This window comes from Oncorhynchus nerka, linkage group LG6 (genome assembly GCF_034236695.1).
Source record: "Oncorhynchus nerka isolate Pitt River linkage group LG6, Oner_Uvic_2.0, whole genome shotgun sequence".
Taxonomy (NCBI): domain Eukaryota; kingdom Metazoa; phylum Chordata; class Actinopteri; order Salmoniformes; family Salmonidae; genus Oncorhynchus; species Oncorhynchus nerka.
In genome coordinates this window covers 46,537,438-46,560,532 of record NC_088401.1, presented here as the reverse complement: position 1 = coordinate 46,560,532, position 23,095 = coordinate 46,537,438, and the positions used below count along the sequence as shown (strand labels likewise).

The 23,095-nt window shown below is 44.6% G+C and overlaps 1 protein-coding gene across 1 annotated transcript in view; it reads right to left on the bottom strand.

Annotated features, from left to right (window-relative positions):
* Positions 1-23,095, bottom strand: part of LOC115130481 (X-linked interleukin-1 receptor accessory protein-like 2) — a 295,213-nt gene that overhangs the window by 2,713 nt on the left and 269,405 nt on the right. The window contains exons 6-9 of the mRNA XM_029661669.2: positions 12,387-12,516; positions 7,426-7,571; positions 4,350-4,490; positions 3,687-3,863 (exon numbers count right to left, since the gene is read on the bottom strand). Of these exons, the coding sequence (XP_029517529.1) occupies positions 3,687-3,863; positions 4,350-4,490; positions 7,426-7,571; positions 12,387-12,516 (594 nt within the window). The remainder of the gene's footprint in view (positions 1-3,686; positions 3,864-4,349; positions 4,491-7,425; positions 7,572-12,386; positions 12,517-23,095) is intronic.

The following is a 23,095-nucleotide window of genomic DNA, read 5'->3' as shown; positions in this document are numbered from 1 at the left end:
TTTTTTTCTGGCTTATGATGAAAGATAGCGTGTCAGACCTTTTTCAATATGGAGGTATTAGCGGCCGCCTGAAAATAGTACTCTTGAGCACAGGGAGCACCAAAGCAAGCCTTCGCAAATGAGATCCTTTCTCCTTACTTGTGTATAAAACTTTAGCAATATGTAGTGGAGAAATAATGAGGCCAATGTTAAATAAAGGATACACTTAGCGGGGGTAGCAGCTCAACCCTTTGTTATGTGTTGTTTTTCCTGCAGGGCCCCAAGTCTCGTCTAGTATGGATATTGAGATAATGTTGTGTTTTCATGGACATATCCCTAATAGATTCAACCATAAATATGTATTGGGGGTAATGTTCAGACTGTGAATACAGAGGCACCATACTGAGAGAGCTCAAAAAGGGTCAGATGGATTCATATCTTTACAATGTTACATTAACATATATTGATATTAATTTAATAGACATTCAGATGTTTAATTGGCAATGAAATATGTATAAATATATTAACCTTGTGATGTTGGTGGATTTGATTTGAAATGCTCTTCCTTTCATTTCTTGCCAGTTCCTAACAAAATTAATGATGGAAGAGCAACAACACATTGCAATTTCACGGTCAATTTGCTGTGCATAAATAGTACAATTTGTATGGGCGGGACTGAGCTAGAGTGCTATTTTAATAAATGTCTCCCCCCGTTTTTCATATGCTGATGATTACATAAATCAATTAATCTCTCTCTCTCTCTCTCTCTCTCTCTCTCTCTCTCTCTCTGTCTTTCTCTCGCTCTCTCTCTCTCTCTCTCTCTCTCTCTCTCTGTCTTTCTCTCTCTCTCTCTCTCTCTCTCTCTCTCTCTGTCTCTCTCTGTCTTTCTCTCTCTCTCTCTCTCTCTCTCTCTCTGTCTTTCTCTCGCTCTCTCTCTCTCTCTCTCTCTCTCTCTCTCTCTGCTCTCTCTCTCTCTCTCTCTCTCTCTCTCTCTCTCTCTCTCTCTCTCTCTCTCTCTCTCTCTCTCTCTCTCTCTCTCTCTCTGTCTCTCTCTCTCTCTCTCTCTCTCTCTCTGTCTCTCTCTCTCTCTCTCTCTCTCTCTCTCTCTCTCTCTCTCTCTGTCTCTCTCTCTCTGTCTCTCTCTCTCTCTCTCTGTCTCTCTCTCTCTCTCTCTCTCTCTCTCTCTCTCTCTCTGTCTCTCTCTCTCTCTCTCTCTCTCTCTCTCTCTCTCTCTCTCTGTCTCTCTCTCTGTCTCTCTCTCTCTCTCTCTGTCTTTGTCTCGCTCTCTCTCTCTCTCTCTCTCTCTCTCTCTCTCTCTCTCGCTCACTCTCTCACTCTCTCTCTAAATGAGGCATTTAAACACGTTGTTATTTGGTCGTGTTGGCCTGATCTGTAAGTGCGTTGGTACTAATGATGGCAGCCTGCCTCTCAAGGAACTGAACACTTCTCTATAATTCATTACCTATGCAGCACTATCAATACACCCTACTGAGCCCCATGGTGTGCCAGCGAGCAAACACACTTAGAAAGCAGTTTATTTATGTAAGCATGGCTTTGACCAGCCTAAGGAGTTTTTGATTTATTTTGAATTCACTGCATGTTAAATTATGCAAGGAATGGACATTCGTTTGCAATATATTTGTAGTGCAAGGTGGGAATATAATTTTTTGTACGGGGCAAAATGCCATAGGTGGAGAGATGTGAGTGTGCATGCACCTTTGGCTGTGTGTATAAAAGTATAACAAGACATACAGTGGAGTCGGAAAGTATTCAGACCCCTTGACTTCATCCACATTTTGTTACGTTACAGCCTTATTCGAAAATGATTTAAATACATTTTCCACCCTAATCAATCTACACACAATACCCTATAATGACAAATTGAAAACAGGTTTTTAGACATTTGTGCGAATGTATTAAAAATAAAAAACTGAAATACTTTATTTACATAGGTGCATCCTGTTTCTATTGATCATCCTTCAGATGTTTCTACAACTTGATTGGAGTCCACCTGTGGTACATTTAATTGATTGGACATGATTTGGAAAGGCACACACCTGTCGATGTAAGGTCCCACAGTTGACAGTGCATGTCAGAGCAAACACCAAGCCATGAGGTCGAAGGAATTGTCCATGGAACTCCGAGACAGGATTGTGTCGAGGCACAGATCGGGGGAAGGGTACCAACAACACTCTGCAGCATTGAAGGTCCCCAAGAACACAGTGTCCTCCCTCATTCTTGAATGGAAGAAGTTTGGAACCACCCAGACTCTTCCTAGAGCTGGCTGCCCGGCCAAACTGAGCAATCGGGGGAGAAGGGCCTTGGTTAGGGAGAGGACCAAGAACCCGATGGTCACTCTGACAGAGCGCCGGAGTTCCTCTGTGGAGATGGGAAAACCTCCACTCAATCAATCAGGCCTTTATGGTAGGGTGGACAGACGGAAGCAAGTCCTCAGTAAAAGGCACAGTTTGCCAAAAGGTACCTAAAGCACTCTCAGACCATGAGAAACAAGATTCTCTGGTCTGATGAAACCAAGATTGAACTCTTTGACCTGAATGCCAAGCGTCATGTCTGGAGGAAACCTGGCACCATCCCTACGGTGAAGCATGGTTGTGGCAGCATCATGCTGTGGGGGATGCTTTTCAGTGTCATGGACTAGGAGACTAGTCAGGATCGAGGGAAAGATGAACGGAGCAAAGTACAGAGAGATCCTTGATGAAAACCTGCTCCGGAGCGCTCAGGACCTCAGACTGGGGTGAACGTTCACCTTCCAACAGGACAACGACCCAAACCACAGCCAAGACAACAACAGGACTGGCTTCAGGACAAGTCTCTGAATGTCCTTGAGTGGCCCAGCCAGAGTCCGGAGAAGAATGGGAGAAACTCCCCAAATTCAGGTGTGCCAAGCATGTAGCGTCATACCCAATAAGACTCGAGGCTGTAATTGCTGCCAAAGGTGCGTCAACAAAGTACTGAGTACTTGTGTATTTTTTTAAAGATACATTTGGAAACATTTCTAAAAATCTCATTATGGGGTATTGTGCGCAGATTGATGAGGGGGGAAAACGATTTAATACATTTTAGAATACGGCTGTAACGTAACAAAATGTGGAAAAGTCAAGGGGTCCGAATACTTTCCGAATGCACTGTACATCAAGCGTATGTAATGTACTAGTAAACCATACATACAGTTGCTGAATTACAGTTCCTCGCTGCTTTTACCATACATGTAACTACTTTACACCAATTACACTCCCAAATAAGATGCCAACACCAATAAACGGTACAGTAGCTGCCTTGTGGAGATGGGAGATCCATCATTGACAGATAACACAGTATATGCAGGCCCTCAAAGCACACCACAACACACACCACCCTTATATTGGCGATGACAGAACAAATACAGCCACGGCAAAGGAGATTAAGATGTGCGTCTGTCTTGATTCTTCTTGACAGTCAAATGAATTCTGGGCAGTGGGTGGAAGCCTTCCCACTAGGGACAGAGTTGTGGAGATGGAGAGATGGAGGGATGGGTGGATGGATGGATGGATAGATAGAGGGAGAAAGGAAGAGAGAGAGAGAGAGAGAGAGATAGCGAGATGGATGGAGGTAGACCTAGATCACAAAGAGAAGCCCTGCCATGAGGGATATAGATGGGGGGGTGGAGGGAGGGAGGGAGGGACTAAGGGATGGGAGGGATCACTCACTGCTGTGACTGCTAGGGATGAGGTCCCGGTCGGGGATGAAGAGCTTGTATCCGTAGTGTTTCTCCAGAACATCTGGGAGGATCTCCAGAGCAAACTGCTCCTCTTCACTGGAGCCCCTGTTCATCGAATCCAGCTCCACTTTGGTGTAGGACAAATATGCATCATACTCCTTGTTGTCTGTGGGTGAAGAGACAAAGACAAAGAGACAGTTTTCTGTTACCAAATGAGAATTCTAGATGAATATGAGTATGACATGACATAGTTGTTTAACAACAAAAACGCTGCATGTCTCTATTGTGAATGTATAGCAAGGGGATCTATCCTAGACAGTGACAACCATGTCATATAAATGTGAAACTGAAATCCTAAAACAAAGAAGTGTGGATACAGACAACTATGGGATAAGTGGCCAGAATGGTAAGTAATTATGTGTCACTAAAATAAGGAGCATCAGCTCTAGTTCTCATGAATTTCAAACAGATACTTTTTTCTCTCGCATGAATCCTTAATACGGTGAGAATACCGCTTTTGTTACAGTCTCCGGGGGCGCTGAGAGCTGTGACTGACCTTTTCCCTGCTCTGAGAATCTCACTGGGTGGGCTATAGGCCCAGAACTGGTCGCGTAGGACACACCCAGCCCAGCCCCAGGTGACACACACTCACCGTCCTCTGTCTCGTCGCTCCCAAAGTGCCTCCGGTAGCAGAGCATGATCTCCACATTGTAGCACTTGTAGATGGCCGTGAAGAAGCCCAGAAGAAGCAGGATGGCCCCTAGTCCACCAGCCAGCTCTAGCCTGTACATGTCTGGTACAGGAGATAGAGACAGAACAGAAAGATAGATATGATTACATGTCTGGTAGAGAACAAATATAAACATACAGAGAGCGATATATGAAGAGTCTGAGGAGAAACAGAGAAATAAGACACTTACTGCCACAACATACTAACATTACTCAAGACATTTTCACCTACCACAATTCCTCTGTATCTTTCTACTAAAGAGTGTTTTCGTTGCAATGTCAACAGAAGCTTACGTTCACAGTTCTTGGGGGCCTATAGGGTTCAATTAAGTCATTTCCAAGTGTTCTGTGAGGAAATACTGCATGAAGAACCAAGCATTCATCTGAATTGAGTTCAATTGAACTGTCATATATATTCTTTATGAGAAACACAGCGGAAAGACAGAGATATGAGAACATTTCTTCGTTCTATGCTTTCACACGCAATATTGAAGGTGTGTGCGTGCGTACGTGTGTATGAAAGGGGCCGAGGGGGTGCAAAACTAGCTATAATCGTTCATGTTTGCTCTGCTGCCATTCACCAAATATGAGCCATAAATCTTAGCTGCAGTCACTCCAGATGATAGCAGCATAATTTCTCATTCTGCATCTGTCAGACATTACACTATCTGTCGGGCCACTCGTCACTGACACACAGCACTGGGGTACTTGGTAGGTTGGTGTGTGAACGCACTCATCTGTGAAATCATAAAACCTTTAAGAAGAGAGGGATGATGGGTCGGCGTGCCATTTCCTTATACATTCTGTTTTTATCAAAATAGGTTTATGTCCTATTGAGCTAAACCACTTCAGCAATCTGGGCCTGTATTCATACAGCATCTCAGAGCAGAAGTGTTGATATAGGATCAGGTTCCCACTGTCCTTGTAATCTTATTCATTTATGATCTAAAAGGCTAAACTGATCCTAGATCAGCGCTCCTACTCTGAGATGCTTTATGAAGTAGTCATCCCTGTAGTCATCCCTGTAGTCATCCCTGTGAAACCACAATTCAGCTGCAGTTGAACAATACAAGGAGGTTCCATTGCCATTCACTACAAGCATTACTCTAACATCCCACACGTATACAACACAGATCAATACTGTGAGTAGTGCCCTCAATGTTTATGCTTGATTATAATGTGCTCTTCCATTATGTTGCATGTGTTCTGTCATGTGTTCTATGGGCTGTGATGATTTGTGTTTAGCCCAGTGAGCAGTGGCCAGTAGAGGTCTCTGTAGCCTCACTCCAAGACCAGACAGTGTAGAACACAGGACCACTCATTCCTTCTCATGGAGAAACCTGAACTGAACTAAACTGATGTCCAAAGTAATAGTACAGTTCTGTACTTCCTACTAATATTTAAATACTGCATATTCAGGACACTCATTTGCTGAGCAATATTTCAAAACTGGAGTGGGAAGGATTTCTCATGTTTTATGGGGAATTAAATATTTATGGACCAACTATTTGGATGTATTTTTTCCCCCCAACACTGATCTACTTGTCTGATCTAGTCTGTGCTGCCCTACATGCTATTTCTTTACATATTTTCCTCAATTTTAATGGCTATCAAAATTATACAGTACACTGTATGCTGACGAACCTAAAGTTAATAGGTACAAATTACGCTGTTTTCCTCATTAATGGCTATATGAATGTGCTCGAGGGTCTGAAATACATTTTTGAATGAATTGTTTTCCTTGTGAAACGAGACACTTAAGCCACAACAATGCCTTGAGATGATGACTCAGCTCTTTGGGAGGTTAGGAGGGCATTTGGGATGAATCTTTCATGCAATATTGTAACATAAAATACACAAGTATTATATTTGATTCCATTAGACTAATTTTGCCCTTTTGTGACCTGCTACAATACTATGTTGGTGCATACGAAGCAGACAATTCACGGTTGTAGTTTTTCATTGTGCTGAGGCTATGAAACATACATTTGCTCTCAGCCAAAATCTAGTTTACAATGCACTTCTAAAGCTGTGACTCAAGCATATCTGCCTTTCCAAGACAAAGAGAAACGGGGATCAATGTCTGCTGTCTGCAAACTCATGCTCTTTCAGTACTCATGGTTTTCACTACCTACCTAGCAACATTCATCTCCATACAATCGCTTCCGAAATGTATTTCTCCAAAGTATACATCTCAGTTTAGCCAGGTTCCTTACCTTTACCCTCATTGAATGATACATATAGAATGACACAGTATTATTAGACAAATTTGGCAGGAGGAAATGGGGTTTTAATTAGTCACTGCCCAAATGGGAAACGGAGATAATGCTCTCACCCCTAATTGACTGTTACTTGCACGAATACTATGTGACAATGGTACCCCCTGTCTCCTCTGACCAATCTTAGGCTGAGTCTGAACTAAATGAACTGCTTAGCATGAGTCAGAGGTTGTGCTCCTCCCTACGCATAATCAGAGAAAGAGAGGGAGGGAGGGAGAAAGTGGGGGCAGAGAGAAAGAAAAAGGGGGAGGGAAGAAGGAAGGGAGAGAGAGAGCGAGAGAGAGCGGGAGAGGGAAAAGGAGAGCGAGGGGGTGGGGGGGGGGGGGGTGAGGGGAGAGAGGGAGCGAGACAAATGCAGAATAATAGGAAAAGAGAGATAGAAAGGCAGATAAAGACAGAGATAGAGAGATAGGGAGAGTGATCTCTCAGTGATCCTTGGGTGTTTACCCTCCTATACTTAACCACTCCTCTGGAAGGACAGAACCAGAAGAAGGAAGGTCGTCATTAGTTGTGGCTTTAATCACCTGTCCCATTAGAAGAGACACAGCGGGACACCCCCCTCCAGGAGGGGATGGCGAGGGAGGTGGGATGGCGCTGAGGCCTGACGTTGCACCGCCGCACCCCTCCCCAGGGGAGACATTACCCATAATCTGTTAGCCTAAAGTGTTGCTGTCATAGCAGCAGCTTAGGCAGAAGCAGCAGTTTTGAGGCCAAGCATACCTTTCTTCTGCAGGATGGCGCTGCCACTCCTCCGCCCGATATGGTTCTCCACAAAGCAGGTGTAGTTGCCCAGGTCCGTCTCCTCCACCGCATCAAAGGTTAGGGACAGCTCCACCTCTTTCTCCCCTAGATACTCCTTCAAAACCCTGTGTAGAGGAGGAGGAGGACAAGAGAGAGAGACAGACCTCAGGGGTGGTGCCATAGCCCGGAGCATAGAAGATCCTACTTAGGTTGATAGTGGGGGACAGAGATACGTCTCGCATAGTGGCTGTTTTCAGAGCCAGGCCCTGGTTCCACAATGCAGCTAACAAGAGTTCAGCACTGAGGTCATCCTTGTTAGGCATAGATTCTGCCCCGGAGTCCTGCTGTTGACTTTTGCCATTAGAGTGGAGCTGGAGAGCCAACACACACACACACACACACACACACACACACACACACACACACACACACACACACACACACACACGGTCTGTGTATATGTGTACATATACACACACTAGTGCTGTTATTGTGAAGTGCAATACTCTAGGAGTAACAACGGCTCAGCCGCGAAGTGGTAGGCCACTCAAGCTCACAGAACGGGACCGCCAAGTGCTGAAGCACATAAAAATGGTTTGTCCTCAGTTGCAACACTCACTACCGAGTTCCAAACTGCCTCTGGGAGCAACGTCAGCACTAGAACTGTTAGTAAAGGAGCTTTATGAAATGGGTTTCCATGGCCGAGCAGGCGCACACAAGCCTAAGATCACCATGCACAATGCCAAGCATCGGCTGGAATTGTGTAAAGCTCACACCATTGCAGCAGTGGAGACATGTTCTCTGGAGTGATGAATCACGCTTCACCATGTGGCAGTCCGATGGATGAATATGGGTTTGGCGGATGCCAGGAGAACGCTACCTGCCCAAATGCATAGTGCCAACTGTAAAGTTTGTTGGAGGAGGAATAATGGTCTTGGGCTGTTTTTCATAGTTCGGTCTAGGTCCCTTAGTTCCAGTGAAGGTACATCTTAACGCTACAGCATACAATGACATTATAGACGATTCTGTGCTTCCAACTTTGTGGCAACAGTTTGGGGAAGGCCCTTTCCTGTTTTAGCATGACAATACTCCCGTGCAAAAAGCAAAGTCCATAAAGAAATGGTTTGTCGAGATCGCTGTAAAAGAACTTGACTGGCCTGCACAGAGCCCTGATCTCAAATCCATCGAACACCTTTGGGATGAATTGCGAGCCAGGCCTAATCGCCCAACATCAGCCCCCGACCTCACTAATGCTATTGTGGCGGAATGTAAGTCCCCACAGCAATGTTCCAACATTTGATGAAAAGTCTTCCCAGAAGCAGCAAAGGGTGGACCAACTCCATATGATTTTGCCCATGATTTTGGAATGAGATGTTCGAAAAGCAGGTGTCCACATACATTTAAACTACGTTTTTCACAATTCCTGACATTTAATCCTAGTAAAAATTCCATTTCATAGGTCAGTTAGGATCACCACTTTATTTTAAGAATGTGAAATGTCAGAATAATAGTAGAGAGAATGATTTCAGCTTTTATTTCTTTCATCACATTCCCAGTGGGTCAGATGTTTACATACACTCAATTAGTATTTGGTAGCATTGCCTTTAAATTCTTTAACTTCGGTCAAATGTTTTGGGTAGCATTCCACAAGCTTCCCACAATAAGTTGGGTGAATGTTGGCCCATTCCTCCTGACAGAGCTGGTGTAACTGAGTCAGGTTTGTAGGCCTCCTTGTTCGCACACACTTTTTCAGTTCTGCCCACACATTTTCTATTGGATTGAGGTCAGGGCTTTGTGATGGCCACTCCAATACCTTGACTTTGTTGTCCTTAAGCCATTTTGCCACAATTTTGGAAGTATGCTTGGGGTCAATGTCCATTTGGAAGACCCATTTGCGACCAAGCTTTAACTGATGTCTTGAGATGTTGCTGAAATAAATCCACATAATTTTCCTAACTCATGATGCCATCTATTTTGTGAAGTGCACCTGTTTCCTCCAGCATCTTCACAAGGTCATTTGCTGTTGTTCTGGGATTGATTTGCACTTTTTGCACCAAAGTACGTTAATCTCTAGGAGACAGAATGCATCTCCTTCCTGAGCGGTATGACTACTGTGTGGTTCCATGGTGTTTATACTTGCGAACTATTGTTTGTACAGATGAACATGGTACCTTCAGGCGTTTGGAAATTGCTCCCAAGGATGAACCAGACTTTTGGAGGTCTACTATTTTTTCTGAGGTCTTGGCTGATTTCTTCTGATTTTCCAATGATGTCAAGCAAAGAAGCACCGAGATTGAAGGTAGGCCTTGAAATACATCCACAGGTACACCTCCAATTGACTCAAATGATGTCAATTAGCCTATCAGAAGCATAATTTTCTGGAATTTTCCAAGCTGTTTAAAGGCAATGTCAACTTAGTGAATGTAAACTGGAATTGTGATACAGTGAAATATAAGTGAAATAATCTGTCTGTAAACAATTGTTGGAACAATTACTTGTGTCATGCACAAAGTAGATGTCCTAACCGACTTGCCAAAACTATGGTTTGTTAACAAGACATTTGTGGAGTGGTTGAAAAACAAGTTCTAATGACTCCAACCTAAGTGTATGTAAACTTCCGACTTCAACTGTATGTATGTATGTATGTATGTATGTATGTATGTATGTATGTATGTATGTAATGTAATGTATGTATGTATGTATGTATGTAATGTAATGTATGTATGTATGTATGTATGTATGTATGTATGTATGTATGTATGTATGTTTCTATGTATGTATGTATGTATGTGCGTATCCTTATGCTTCACCCTCCCACCCCTCACCCTTTCTAGCCTCATCTCGCAGCCTGGGTTGGCCTGTGTCACGTGGTCTTGTATGTTTATCCAGGGGAGAGCTGGGAGGCTGGCGGCCTGACGGCCCAGGCCTGGCTGATGGGGCGTTCTATGGCAACTTGCTTGCTGTGCGGAGGGGAGGGGAGGTTGGAGGGTCTGTCAGGCCTGGATTGACTTGTGGTACTGCCGGTCCGCAGGATGGCGAACGGGGGTTATTCGTGGTAATCCCCGTCTCGGGCCAAATCCATGGCCCATTGCCAGCAGATTGATGTGTCTCGGCAGTGCGGGGGCTGAGCTGTCATGGCTCAGGGAGGAGGGAGGTACGGGGGAGTGAGGGAGGGATGGGGGAGTGAGGGACAGGGGCCATGTGGGCGACACTGCGGCATCCGAACCTGTACATCTATGTTAGGAAGGAGGACGTGCTTCTAGTGGGGGAAAGGAGGCGATGGTGTAATTAGTGGTGGTGTTAGAGAGCCTGCTGCCTGGCAGTGTTCCTCCGCTTGGCTGGAGGAAAACAAAACCGGAGCAGACGAGACATGGTCAGTCTGCGGCGTTAAAAAAAACTCTCCCCCACAGGAGCACTTCAACTCCTCCACCCCAAAATACAGAGCAGCTCTTTGCAGTGTCAGTGGGAACGACTGATGTGATGCTCGGCTCTGACAGGCGATTTGTGCAGTGTGAGAGGTCATTCTGAATGACGAGCCACTTGCTAAAACTCTCCAGAATATTCACAGTCGGACAGACGCATACGTTTACGCACATCCTCACAAACACCCACGAGCACACAGGCACACACGTGCAGACAAAGACAGACAGAGACACACGTGCATGCCCGCGCACGCACACACGCACACACGAAACACACACATGCACACTCTCTCTCTCTCCATCTCTCTCTCCCTCTGTCTCAGATTGCATTGGTACACCAGGAGCGCTGAAAGAAACTGGGTCAGAGCATTTTACTGCACTAACCTGACCTGGACTTCTTTGTATGAATTCCCAAACATATTTATCGTGAAAACTGGCACAGCCTTTGTTCTTAGGGTTATTAGACCCTCTTAAATAAGCAGCCTTTTCTACTCTTCCCTTCTTAGTCATAATTCTTGGCCGTTCACCAATATTGAGGCAGACGGAAAATTACAGTCTGCCTGTCAACAAATAATAACTCTTCACTGTATCTCCTCTGTCTCAACCCCCTTTGACCATTCAAGTGCTTTTATCTGCTTTTCAGAATTAATTTCAGTATCTTCCCGCTCTCATCTGTACAGCTGTAGACATCCAGCCTCGTTTGGTTAGTAAGAGAGAAAAATTGGTTGGTTTTGTTTTGGTCGTGTGTGCTGGGATGTGGTGGCAGTTACAGGCATTGTTCCTAGCCAGTCCAGGGAGAAGACACTGGATGTTGATAGGAGCGGGAGCCAGGAGTAACGTTAGATAGCAGATGTCTAATTGTAGAGGTGGGCTCTGGTGTGGAGGAGTCAGTTCAGTTGTTTTGAAATCCATTGTGTACTTTATGACTCTGAAATGCTTCTCTCTACTCCAGGCTGGGGAGGTGAGAGACTTTTATTTGTCATTTAGTAGTATTGGTTCAATTTACACGACAGCTTTATGTGGTAATTACTAGCTTCCTTCTCTTTGTGGAGATCAACGTTTCCAACAAGAGGAGGAGCTCTCACTCTTACCACTTTCAATGGGAGCAGTCTGCTTTTGTTAAATTAATGTTACATGATTTTTCATTGTACGAGTGAAGATTTTGCTTCTGCCCCTTTAGACTGTAGTACAAATCCTGGGGCTGATATTGAAGCAGAACTCCCCCCTGCCGATGGAGGTATTATAAGCTGTCAGTCATAGTTAATACCTCACACTGGACAGCACAGGATGTGGCCGCTGGCACATCACACTCCTAATGACTCCTGATGATGTTTCACACCCACAAGACATTACTCCACAGACCTAAAGGGGATAATATTGGGGAGGATGTTTTTTTTTTCTTCCTACAAGTAACACTGTCAGTCACATCCACTGTAGTATCTGTATGTAAGCAGAAACCACAATGTCCACCATCAGAAAAATAAAAACAGGAAAAGTTTACAGTGATAGATACAGTACCTGACTTCACTCTCTTTAATGTGGCCTGCCAGCTCCTCCACAAACTTCTCCCCTTTCATCCAGTAGATGATAGGTCTGGACTCCCCGCTGTAGCCGAAGAAGGCCTTACAGTCCAGACTGAGGGGCATACCTGGAATGACAAGGAAGGAAGGACGGCAACATACTGGTCAGCGTTTATTTGAGAGAACTGAGGAAAGCACACACACGTACACACGGCTCATGCAGACGCGCGCACACACACACACACACACACACACACACACACACACACACACACGCACACGCACACACAGGGCCGTAACAAGGGTTTGAGTTTTAATGAGGTCCGGAAAGGGGGCAGGGGATTTTTTGCATTTCTATACAACTAAAACAGTTCAGAAAATGCTATTTGGAGAACAGCAAAAACATGCAAAAATTACCCCAGCCATTATCACCTTGGCTGCTGTAGGTTCATTCACCTCAGTTGATCTACAAACACATAGCCTATTATCTGTACAATTGTAATGGCATACCCCTGAAAGGGGGAAAATATGATAAATGATTCACACTGCCACATGGAATCAGCGAATGTTCACTCAGTTGTAATGATGTTTTGCATAAAATCATAAACTCTTTACATTATATCTATTTTCTCAAAATACAAAGCGTTCACGTTTGTATTCCTAGGCATGATTAATCAAGCTCCTCACAAACAGACATCGATGGAGCACACAGAGGTTATACGGACATGCCTGGTGCCCAAACTGATGACGTTTGGCACAGCGAGAATAGAATTGAGACCAATGTATTCGGTTCAGTCGGTTCAGTCAGTTGACCTGATGCGCCCTTTCCAGCTAGTTTATGTTTGTGGCTAGAAACTTGAGTTAGAATTTGAAACTTTTTCATACCGGTCTTGACGGCATCCCTAGCCGCGTACTCAGATCATGGCAGACCAGCTGGCTGGTGTGTTTATGAATATATTCAATCTCTCCCTATCCCAGTCTGCTGTCCCCAACACTTCAAGATGGCCACCACCATTGTTCCTGTACCCAAGAAGGCAAAGGTACCTGAACTAAATGACTATCGCCACGTAGCACTCACTTCTGTCATTATGAAGTGCTTTGAGAGGCTAGTCAAGGATCAAATCACTTCCACCTTACCTGTCACCTAGACCCACTTAAATTTGCTTACCACCCCAATAGGTTCACAAACGATGCAATCGCCATAACACTGCACACTGCCCTATCCCATCTGGACAAGAGGAATATCTATGTAAGAATGTTGTTCAGACTATAGCTCAGCATTCAACATCATAGTACCCTCCAAGCTCAACATTAAGCTTGAGGCCCTGGGTCGCAACCCCTCCATGTGGAATTGGGTCCTGGACTGGCCGCTCCCAAGTGGTGAAGGTACGAAACAACATCTCCACTTCGCTGATCCTCAACACTGGGGCCCTAAAAGGGTGCGTTCTCAGCCCCCTCCTGTATTCCCTGTTCACCCATGACCGCTTGGCCATGCACGCCTCCAACTCAATCATCAAGTTTGCAGACGACACAACAGTAGTAGGCTTAATTACCAACAATTACGAGACAGTCTACAGGGAGGAGGTGAGGGCACACGAAGTGTGGTGTCAGCAAAACAACCTCTCACTCAACGTCAACAAAACAAAGGAGATGATAGTGGACTTCAGGAAACAGCAGAGGGAGCACCCCCCTATCTACATTGACGGGACAGTGGTGGAGAAGGTGGAAACTGAAATGGTCCACTCACACAGACAGTGTGGAGCAGGCGCAACAGCACCTCTTCAACCTCAGGAGGCTGAAGAAATATGGCTTGTCATCTAAAACCCTCACAAACTTTTACAGATGCACAATTGAGAGCATCCTGTCGGGCTGTATCACCACCTGGTACGAAAACTGCACTGCCCGCAACTGCAAGGCTCTCCAGAGGGTAGTGAGGTCTGCACAACGCATCACCGGAGGCAAACTACCTGCCCTCCAGCACACCTATAGCACCTGATCTCACAGGAAGGCCAAAAAGATCATCAAGGACAACAACCACCCGAGCCACTGCCTGTTCAACCCGCTACCATCCAGAACGCGACGTCAGTACAGGTGCATCAAAGCTGGGACCAAGAGACTGAAAAACAGCTTCTATCTCAAGGCCATCAGTCTGTTAAACAGCCATCACTAACACAGAGAGGCTGCTGCCTATATACAGACTTGAAATCACTGGTCACTTTAATAAATTGATCACTAGTCACTTTAATAATGCCACTTTAATAATGTTTACATATTTTGCATTATTCATCTCATATGCATATACTGCATTTTATACCATCTATTGCATCTTGCCTATGCCACTTTGTCATTGCTCATCCATATATTTATGCAATTGTTGCAATGCCTATTACTAGCCTGTTCAACCTCTCTTTCGTATCGTCTGAGATCCCCAAAGATTGGAAAGCTACCGCGGTCATCCCCCTCTTCAAAGGGGGAGACACTCTAGACCCAAACTGTTACAGACCTATATCTATCCTACCCTGCCTTTCTAAGGTCTTCAAAAGCCAAGTTAACAAACAGATCACCGACCATTTCGAATCCCACCGTACCTTCTCCGCTATGCAATCTGGTTTCCGAGCTGGTCATGGGTTCACCTCAGCCACGCTCATGGTCCTAAACAATATCATAACCGCCATCGATAAGAGACAATACTAGGCAGCTGTATTCATCAACCTTGCCAAGGCTTTCGACTCTGTCAATCACCACATTCTTATCGGCAGACTCAACAGCCTTGTTTTCTCAAATGACTGCCTCGCCTGGTACACCAACTACTTCTCAGACAGAGTTCAGTGTGTCAAATCGGAGGGCCTGTTGTCCGGACCTCTGGCAGTCTCTATGGGGGTGCCACAGGGTTCAATTCTCGGGCCGACTCTTTTCTCTGTATATATCAATGATGTCGCTCTTGCTGCTGGTGATTTTCTGATCCACCTCTATGCACACAATTATGTATACTTCTGGCCCTTCTTTGAACACTGTGTTAATAACTAACCTCCAGACAAGCTTTAATGCCATACAACTCTCCTTCCGTGGCCTCCAACTGCTCTTAAATGCAAGTAAAACAAAATGCATGCTCTTCAACCGATCGCTGCCCGCACCTGCCCACCCGTCCACCATCACTATTCTGACTTAGAATATGTGGACAACTACAAATACATAGGTGCCTGGTTAGACTGTAAACTCTCCTTCCAGACTTAAGCATCTCCAATCCAAAATTAAATCTAGAATTGGCTTCCTATTTCACAACAAAGCATCCTTCACTCATGCTGTCAAACATACCCTCGTAAAACTGACTATCCTGCCGATCCTTGACTTCAGCGATGTCATTTACAAAATAGCCTCCAACACTCTACTCCTCAAATTGGATGCAGTTTATCACAGTGCCATCCGTTCTGTCACCAAAGCCCCATATACTACTCACCACTGCGACCTGTATGCTCTCATTGGCTGGCCCTCACTTCATATTCATCGCCAAACCCACTGGCTCCAGGTCATCTATAAGTCTTTGCTAGGTTAAGTCCCGCCTTATCTCAGCTCACTGTTCACCATAGAGGCACCCACCCGTAGCACGCGCTCCAGCAGGTATATTTCACTGGTCACCCCCAAAGCCAATTCCTACTTTGGCCACCTTTCCTTCCAGTTCTCTGCTGCCAATGACTGGAACGAATTGCAAAAATCACTGAAGCTGGAGACTCATATCTCCCTCTCTAACTTTAAGCACCAGCGGTCAGAGCAGCTCACAGATCACTGCTCCTGTACATAGCCCATCTGTAAATAGCCCATCCAACTACCTCCTCCCCATACTGTTATTTCTTTTTTTGCTCCTTTGCACCCCAGTATCTCTACTTGCACATTCATCTTCTGCACATCTATCACTCCAGTGTTTAATTGCTCAATTGTAATTATTTCGCTACTTTGGCCTATTTATTGCCTTTACCTCCCTTATCTTACCTCATTTGCACACACTATACATAGACTTGTTCTATTGTGTTATTGACTGTATGTTTGTTTATTCCATGTGTAACTCTGTGTTGTTGTTTGTGTCGCACTGCTTTGCTTTATCTTGGCCAGGTCGCAGTTGTAAATGAGAACTTGTTCTGAACTGGCCTACCTGGTTAAATAAAGGTGAAATCCTTTAAAAAAATGTTTTAATATGTATATACTCTTATTCCATTCATTTACTTAGATGTGTGTCTATTAGGTAGTTGTTGTGGAATTGTTAGATTACAAGTTAGATATTGCTGCACTGTCGGAACGAGAAGCACAAGCATTTCGCTACACTCGCAATAACATCTGCTAACCATGTGTATGTGACCAATAACATTTGATTTGATTTTCTATGAAAATCACTACAATAAGTGTGCTTTAGTTGTCACCCAGGCCTGATATTGGCTACACTACCTAGCTACTTCACCTTTACTGCACAGCAAGTGGGAGTAAAGGACACTGTGCCAAGTGTGTTTGTGTTGGCAGCTTGCGAAGCAAAATCTACCCATTGAGCAATATTGTCTGCTTTGTTGGAAAGGGCCCGTAAGTAAGCCTTAGCAGTTAGCCTGCACCTGTTGTTTACGAAGCATGTGACAAATAAAATGTTATCTGAGTAGACTGTATCATGGTGACATCCAGATCGTTACTACCAATATTACAAGTTATTGCTCGTGTAGGCTGTTATCCTACTCAAAATGAACTCTTCAGAATTGTAGCCTGTGGCTGTCGCCGAATAGGCTGATGCCCCATTTCATGGACCCAAGATCCATGGGTAAGGCTGTACAGTGCAATTCAAATCAAATCCCATTTTATTTGTCACATGCGCCGAATACAACAGGTGAAATGCTTACTTACAAGCCCTTAACCAACAATGCAGTTCAAGAAATAGCATTAAGAAAATATTTACTAAATTGTTGCTCTCGCTAATGTTAATGTTAAATTGGCGTTAGCTACAGCTGGTGACATGTGATAGCCTACAGGTGCCCAGTGGGAAGCAAATCTCACGTCGGCAAGCACCTCGCACTGGCTTGTCGTTACGTTAGTTATGTGGCATGTCAGGGGGACATCCAGACTGTGACCAATACTACAACTGGGGCGGCAGATAGGCTAGCGGTTAAGAGCGTTGGGCCAATAACCAAAAGGTCACTCTTTCAAATCCCAGAGCCGACAAGGTGAAACAATTTTCAACATGTCCTTAAGCAAGGCACTTAAACCTAATTGCTCATGCTAAAAATGATTTCTCCCTCGCCCATTGAAATAAACATCACTTTATTTAACAAGTTTTAACTTGTGCCATGCTGCTGTTGTTGCCAGCTAGCCAGCATAAACTAACTAGCTGGGAAGGGCTCATCAGGATTACTGAACTGAATCCATTCATCTCCAAACTCAAACGCGACATACGTTATCAATTTGGGCACCAGGCAGGTGGTATAGCCTCTCCCATCACATTCACATGAATTATTAGAATATTACTTACAATTCCCCATTAATATCAGTGATGTAGTGGTTAAAAAAGGTGGTTAATGGGTAAACTATAAACTCCAGTGGGCGATCGAGAAAAGACGAACAACCACTGATTTGAATTCAAATATATGATATTCTTAGAACTGTATTGTTTGCATTTTGATTGCACTTTCATGTAGACCTATAGGGAAGATAGCCCATCTGGAGATGTTCATGTTGAAATATATCTTCTCTTTTTTGAGTTCCTAAATTGTTTGATAAGATTTGTACAGATTTTCTCAGAGGACCCCACATATGGGCCCGAACCCAAGTTTGGGAACCACTGTACTAAGCTGTCTCTCTGATTGCTTCCTCTTTCTCTCTGTCTCCTCTCCTTCCTCCTGCATGCATTGCAGCCTGCCTCAGCCTCACCACTGAGCGCCACATCACTGTCTGTCTCAGTAGCCTACACTCTGTAAAGCAAAGAGAATTTAGTAGCCTGTTTTTGTATCTGATGAGGTAGGCTCTGTTTAACTTTATCTTCTTGCTTTATCTTTCTAGCTGGCTAAGTAATACTAGCCAGAGCCCTTCCACGTTACTGCAATAGACTGACATGGTGCATTCGGAAAGTTTTCAGATCCCTTCTCTTTTTCCACATTTTGTTACGTTACAGCCTTATTCTAAAATGTATTCAATTATTTTTATCCCTCATCAATCTACATACAATACCCCATAATGACTAAATGAAAACAGGTTTTTAAAAACCCAGACCCTTTGCTATTAGACTCAAAATTGAGCTCAGGTGCATCCTGTTCCGATTGATCATACTTGAGCTGTTTCTACAACTTGATTGGAGTCCACCTAAGGTAAATTCAATTGATGATTGGACATGATTTGGAAAGACACACACCTGTCTATATAAGGTCCCACAGTTGACAGTACAGTGCATGTCAGAGCAAAAACCAAATCATGAGGTCGAAGGAATTGTCTGTGGAACTCCGAGATGGGATTGTGTCGAGGCACAGATCTGGGGCAGGGTAGCAAAAAATGTCTGTAGCATTGAAGGTCCCCAAGAACAGTGGCCTCCAGCATTCTTAAATGGAAGAAGTTGGGAACCAACAAGGCTCTTCCTAGAGCTGTCCGCCCGGACAAACTGAGCAATCAGGGGAGAAGGGCATTGGTCAGGGAGGTGACCAAGAACCCGCTGATCACTCTGACAGAGCGCCAGAGTTCTCCTGTGGAGATGGGAGAACCTTCCATAAGGACAACTATCTCTGCAGCACTTCAGGCCTATATGGAAGAGTGGCCAGACGGAAGCCACTGCTCAATAAAAGGGACATTATTGCCCGCTTGGAGTTTGCCAAAAGGCACCTTCTGTAATGAACTCTGGCCATGAGAAACAAGATTCTCTGGTCTAATAAAACCCAGATTGGCCTGAATGCCTTGTGTTAAGTCTGGAGGAAACCTGCCACCGTCAATATGGTAAAGCATGGTGGTGACAGCTTCATGCTGTGGGGATGTTTTTCAGCGTTATGGACTGGGAGACAGGTCAGGATCAAGGGAAAGATGAACGGAGCAAAGTATAGAGAGATCCTTGATGAAAACCTGCTCCAGAGCGCTCAGGACCTCAGACTGGGGTGAAGGTTCCCCTTTCAACAGGACAACGACCCTAAGCACACAGCCAAGACAATGCAGGAGTGGCTTTGGGACAAGTCTCTGAATGTCCTTGAGTGGCCCAGCCAGAGCCCGGACTTGAACCCGAACATCTCTGGAGAGACCTGAAAATAGCTGTGCAGCAACGCTCCCCATCCAACCTGACAGAGCTTGAGAGGATCTGCAGAGAAGAACTGGAGAAGCTCCCCAAATACAGTTGCGCCAAGCTTGTAGCTTCATACCCAAGAAGACTCGAGGCTGTAATCGCTGCCAAAGGGTCTTCAACAAAGTATTACAGTAAGTAGTTATGTAAATGTGATTTAAAAAAATATATATATACATTTGGAAAAATGGATAAAAACCTGTTTTTGATTTGTCATTATGGGGTATTGTATGTAGATTGATGAGGGGAAAAAAACAATTGAATCATTTTTAGAATAAGGCTGTAACGTAACAATGTAGAAAACATCAAGGGGTCTGAATACTTTCTATAAACTACTATTGTTTTGAGGGGGGCGTCTGTAGACACAACAGGAGTCGCAGCACGGTTTTAAAATTACCTCATGTTTCAACCCCTCGGGCTGTGCCATGAGAGGGCCTTGTGACGCAGGTGAACATAATGAACAAACCACTTTTCATGTTTCCACTTGTTCGGAAAAAGGCGAAATTAGAACTCAGTCAGATCAAGAATATGAACGATTTGTACAACGCTGGGAGCAATATTTGACAGTTGACCAGTCATTTATTTCTTTATTGTGTACAAAATATATATTTGGATTATTATATTTTCTTTTTCAGTGTCCTCATATGTAGTTACGGCTCTACACACACACATACACTCCAAATTCCATCCCAAACTCCCTCTAAAAGCACAGCCCATCTAAAACATTGTCAACTTCACTGAACAAATATATAAATGCAACATTAAACAATTTACAGTTCATATAAGGAAATCAGTCAATTTAAATTAATTTATTAGGCCGTAATCTATAGATTTCACATGACTGGCAATACAGATATGGGTCTGTTGGTCACAGATACAATATATACACAAAAGTATGTGGATACCCCTTCAAATTGGTGGATTTGGCTATTTCAGCCACACCTGTTGCTGGCAGGTGTATAAAATCGAGCACACAGCCATGCAATCCCCATAGACAAACATTAGAATGGCCTTACTGAAGAGCTCAATGACTTTCACTTTGGCACCGTTACAGGATGCCACCTTTCCAACAAGTCATTTCGTCAAATTTGTGACCTGCTAGAGCTGCCCCGGTCAACTGTAAGCACTGTTATTGTGAAGTGGAAATGTCTAGGAGCAATAAGTGCGTAGCGCGTAAGAATCATCTGTAGCACTCACTACCGAGTTCCAAACTGCCTCTGGAAGCAACGTCAGCACAAGAACTGTTCGTCAGGAGCTTCATGAAGTGGGTTTCCATGGCCGAGCAGCCGCACACAAGCCTAAGATCACCATGGGCAATACCAAGCATTGGCCGGTGTGGTGGAAAGCTCGCCCCCATTGGACTATGGAGCAGTAGAAACGCGTTCTCTGGAGTGATGAATCACGCTTCACCATCTGCCAGTCCGACAGATGAATATCTGAATTTGGCGAGATAGGTGTGGAAGAACTTGATTAGCCTGCAAAGAGCCCTGACTTCAACTCAACACCTTTGCGATGAATTGTAACGCTGACTGCGAGCCAGGCCTAATCGCCCAACATCAGTGCCCGACCTCACTAATGTTAGTGGCTGAATGGAAGCAAGTCCCCGCAGAAATATTCCAACATCTAGTGGAAAGCCTTCCCAGAAGAGTTGAGGCTGTTAGAGCAGCAAATGGGGGACCAACTCTATTTTAATGCCCATAATTTTGGAATGAGATGTTCGATGAGCAGGTGTCCACACTTTTGGTTATGTAGTGTACCTTAAAAAAAGGTTATGGTGTGGATCAGAAAACCAGCCAGTATCTGGTGTGACCATAATTTGCCTCACATATCTCCTTCGCATAGAGTTGATCAGGCTGTTGATTGTGGCCTGTGGAATGTTGTTGACCCAGAGCATCCCAAACATGCTCAATGGGTGAAATGTCTGGTGAGTATACAGACCATGGAAGAACTAGGACATTTGCAGCTTCCAGGAATTATGTGACAAGGGGACATGGGGCTGTCCATTATCATGCTGAAACATGATGTGATGGTGACGAATGAATGGCACGACAATGGGCCTCAGGATCTCGTCACGCTATCTTGGTGCATTCAAATTGCCATTGATAAAATGCAATTGTGTTTGTTGTCCATAGCTTATACCTGCCCATACCATAACCCCACCGCCAACATGTGCCACTCTGTTCATAACGTTGACAGCAAACCGCTCACCTACACGATGCCATACACACTGTCTGCCATCTGCCCGGACCAGTTGAAACTGGGATACATCTGTGAAGAGCACACTTCTCCAGCGTGCCAGTGACCATCGAAGGTGAGCATTTCCAGAACTACAATCAGGTCAAGACCCTGGCGAGTACAATGAGCACGCAGATGAGTTTCCCTGAGACGGTTTCTGACAGTTTGTGCTGAAAATCCTTGGTTGTGCAAACCCACAGTTTCATCAGGTGTCCGGGTGGCTGGTCTCAGATGATCCCGAAGGTGAAGAAGCCGATGTGGAGCTCCTGGGCTGGCTTGGTTACACGTGATCTGCGGTTGTGGAGGCCGGTTGGGCGTACTGCCAAATTCTCTAAAACGTTGATGGAGGCTGCTTATGGTAGAGAAATTAACATTCAATTCTGTGGCAACCGCTCTGGTGGACATTCCTGCAGTCAGTATGCCAATTGAATGCTTCCTTAAACCTGATACATCTGTGGCATTGTGTTGTATGACAAATCTGCACCTTTTAGAGTGGCTTTGTATTGTCTCCATTACAAGGTGCACCTTTGTAATGATTGAGCTGTTTAATCAACTTCTTGATATGCCACACTTGTCAGTAGACTGGATTATCTTGGCAAAGGAGAAATGCTGACTAACAAGGATGTAAACAAATTTCTGCACAACATTTGAGATATGGACAACATTTGTGCATTTCAAACATTTCTGTGATCTTTTATTTCAGCTCATGAAACTTAAGAACAACACTTTACATGTATTTTATATTTTTGTTCAGTGTAAAGCCACTACCCATTGCAAATAACCCACCGCCTTCCCCCATCCTAGCAACACATTATGGTGGGTCAGCAACATCACAGGCTGGGTGTGTGATCAGGTGGAGAAGTAGTTTAGTTTATTGAGTGCAGGCTAAGTGCCCTCTGGCATCACAGGGAAAAACCTACTGCATCCATCCAGCCCAGGGGTGTCTACAGAAACACAGGCCGTCGGTTGGTTCCAAACACCATGTGTATGACAATCTACTGTAATCCCTGGTTCCCGACTGTCAGCCTGTGCTGGGGGTTAGCGTGGTGGCACTGCCAGAAATCAAAGGCTAAGATTAGGCTACTCGGATGATCCATGAAAACAAGCTTTTGTAGTAAAATAAATTATTTTAACCATCGGTCTACACCTGCCTGTCCCCTCCACCACCCGTCAGTCAACCCCCCTCCCCC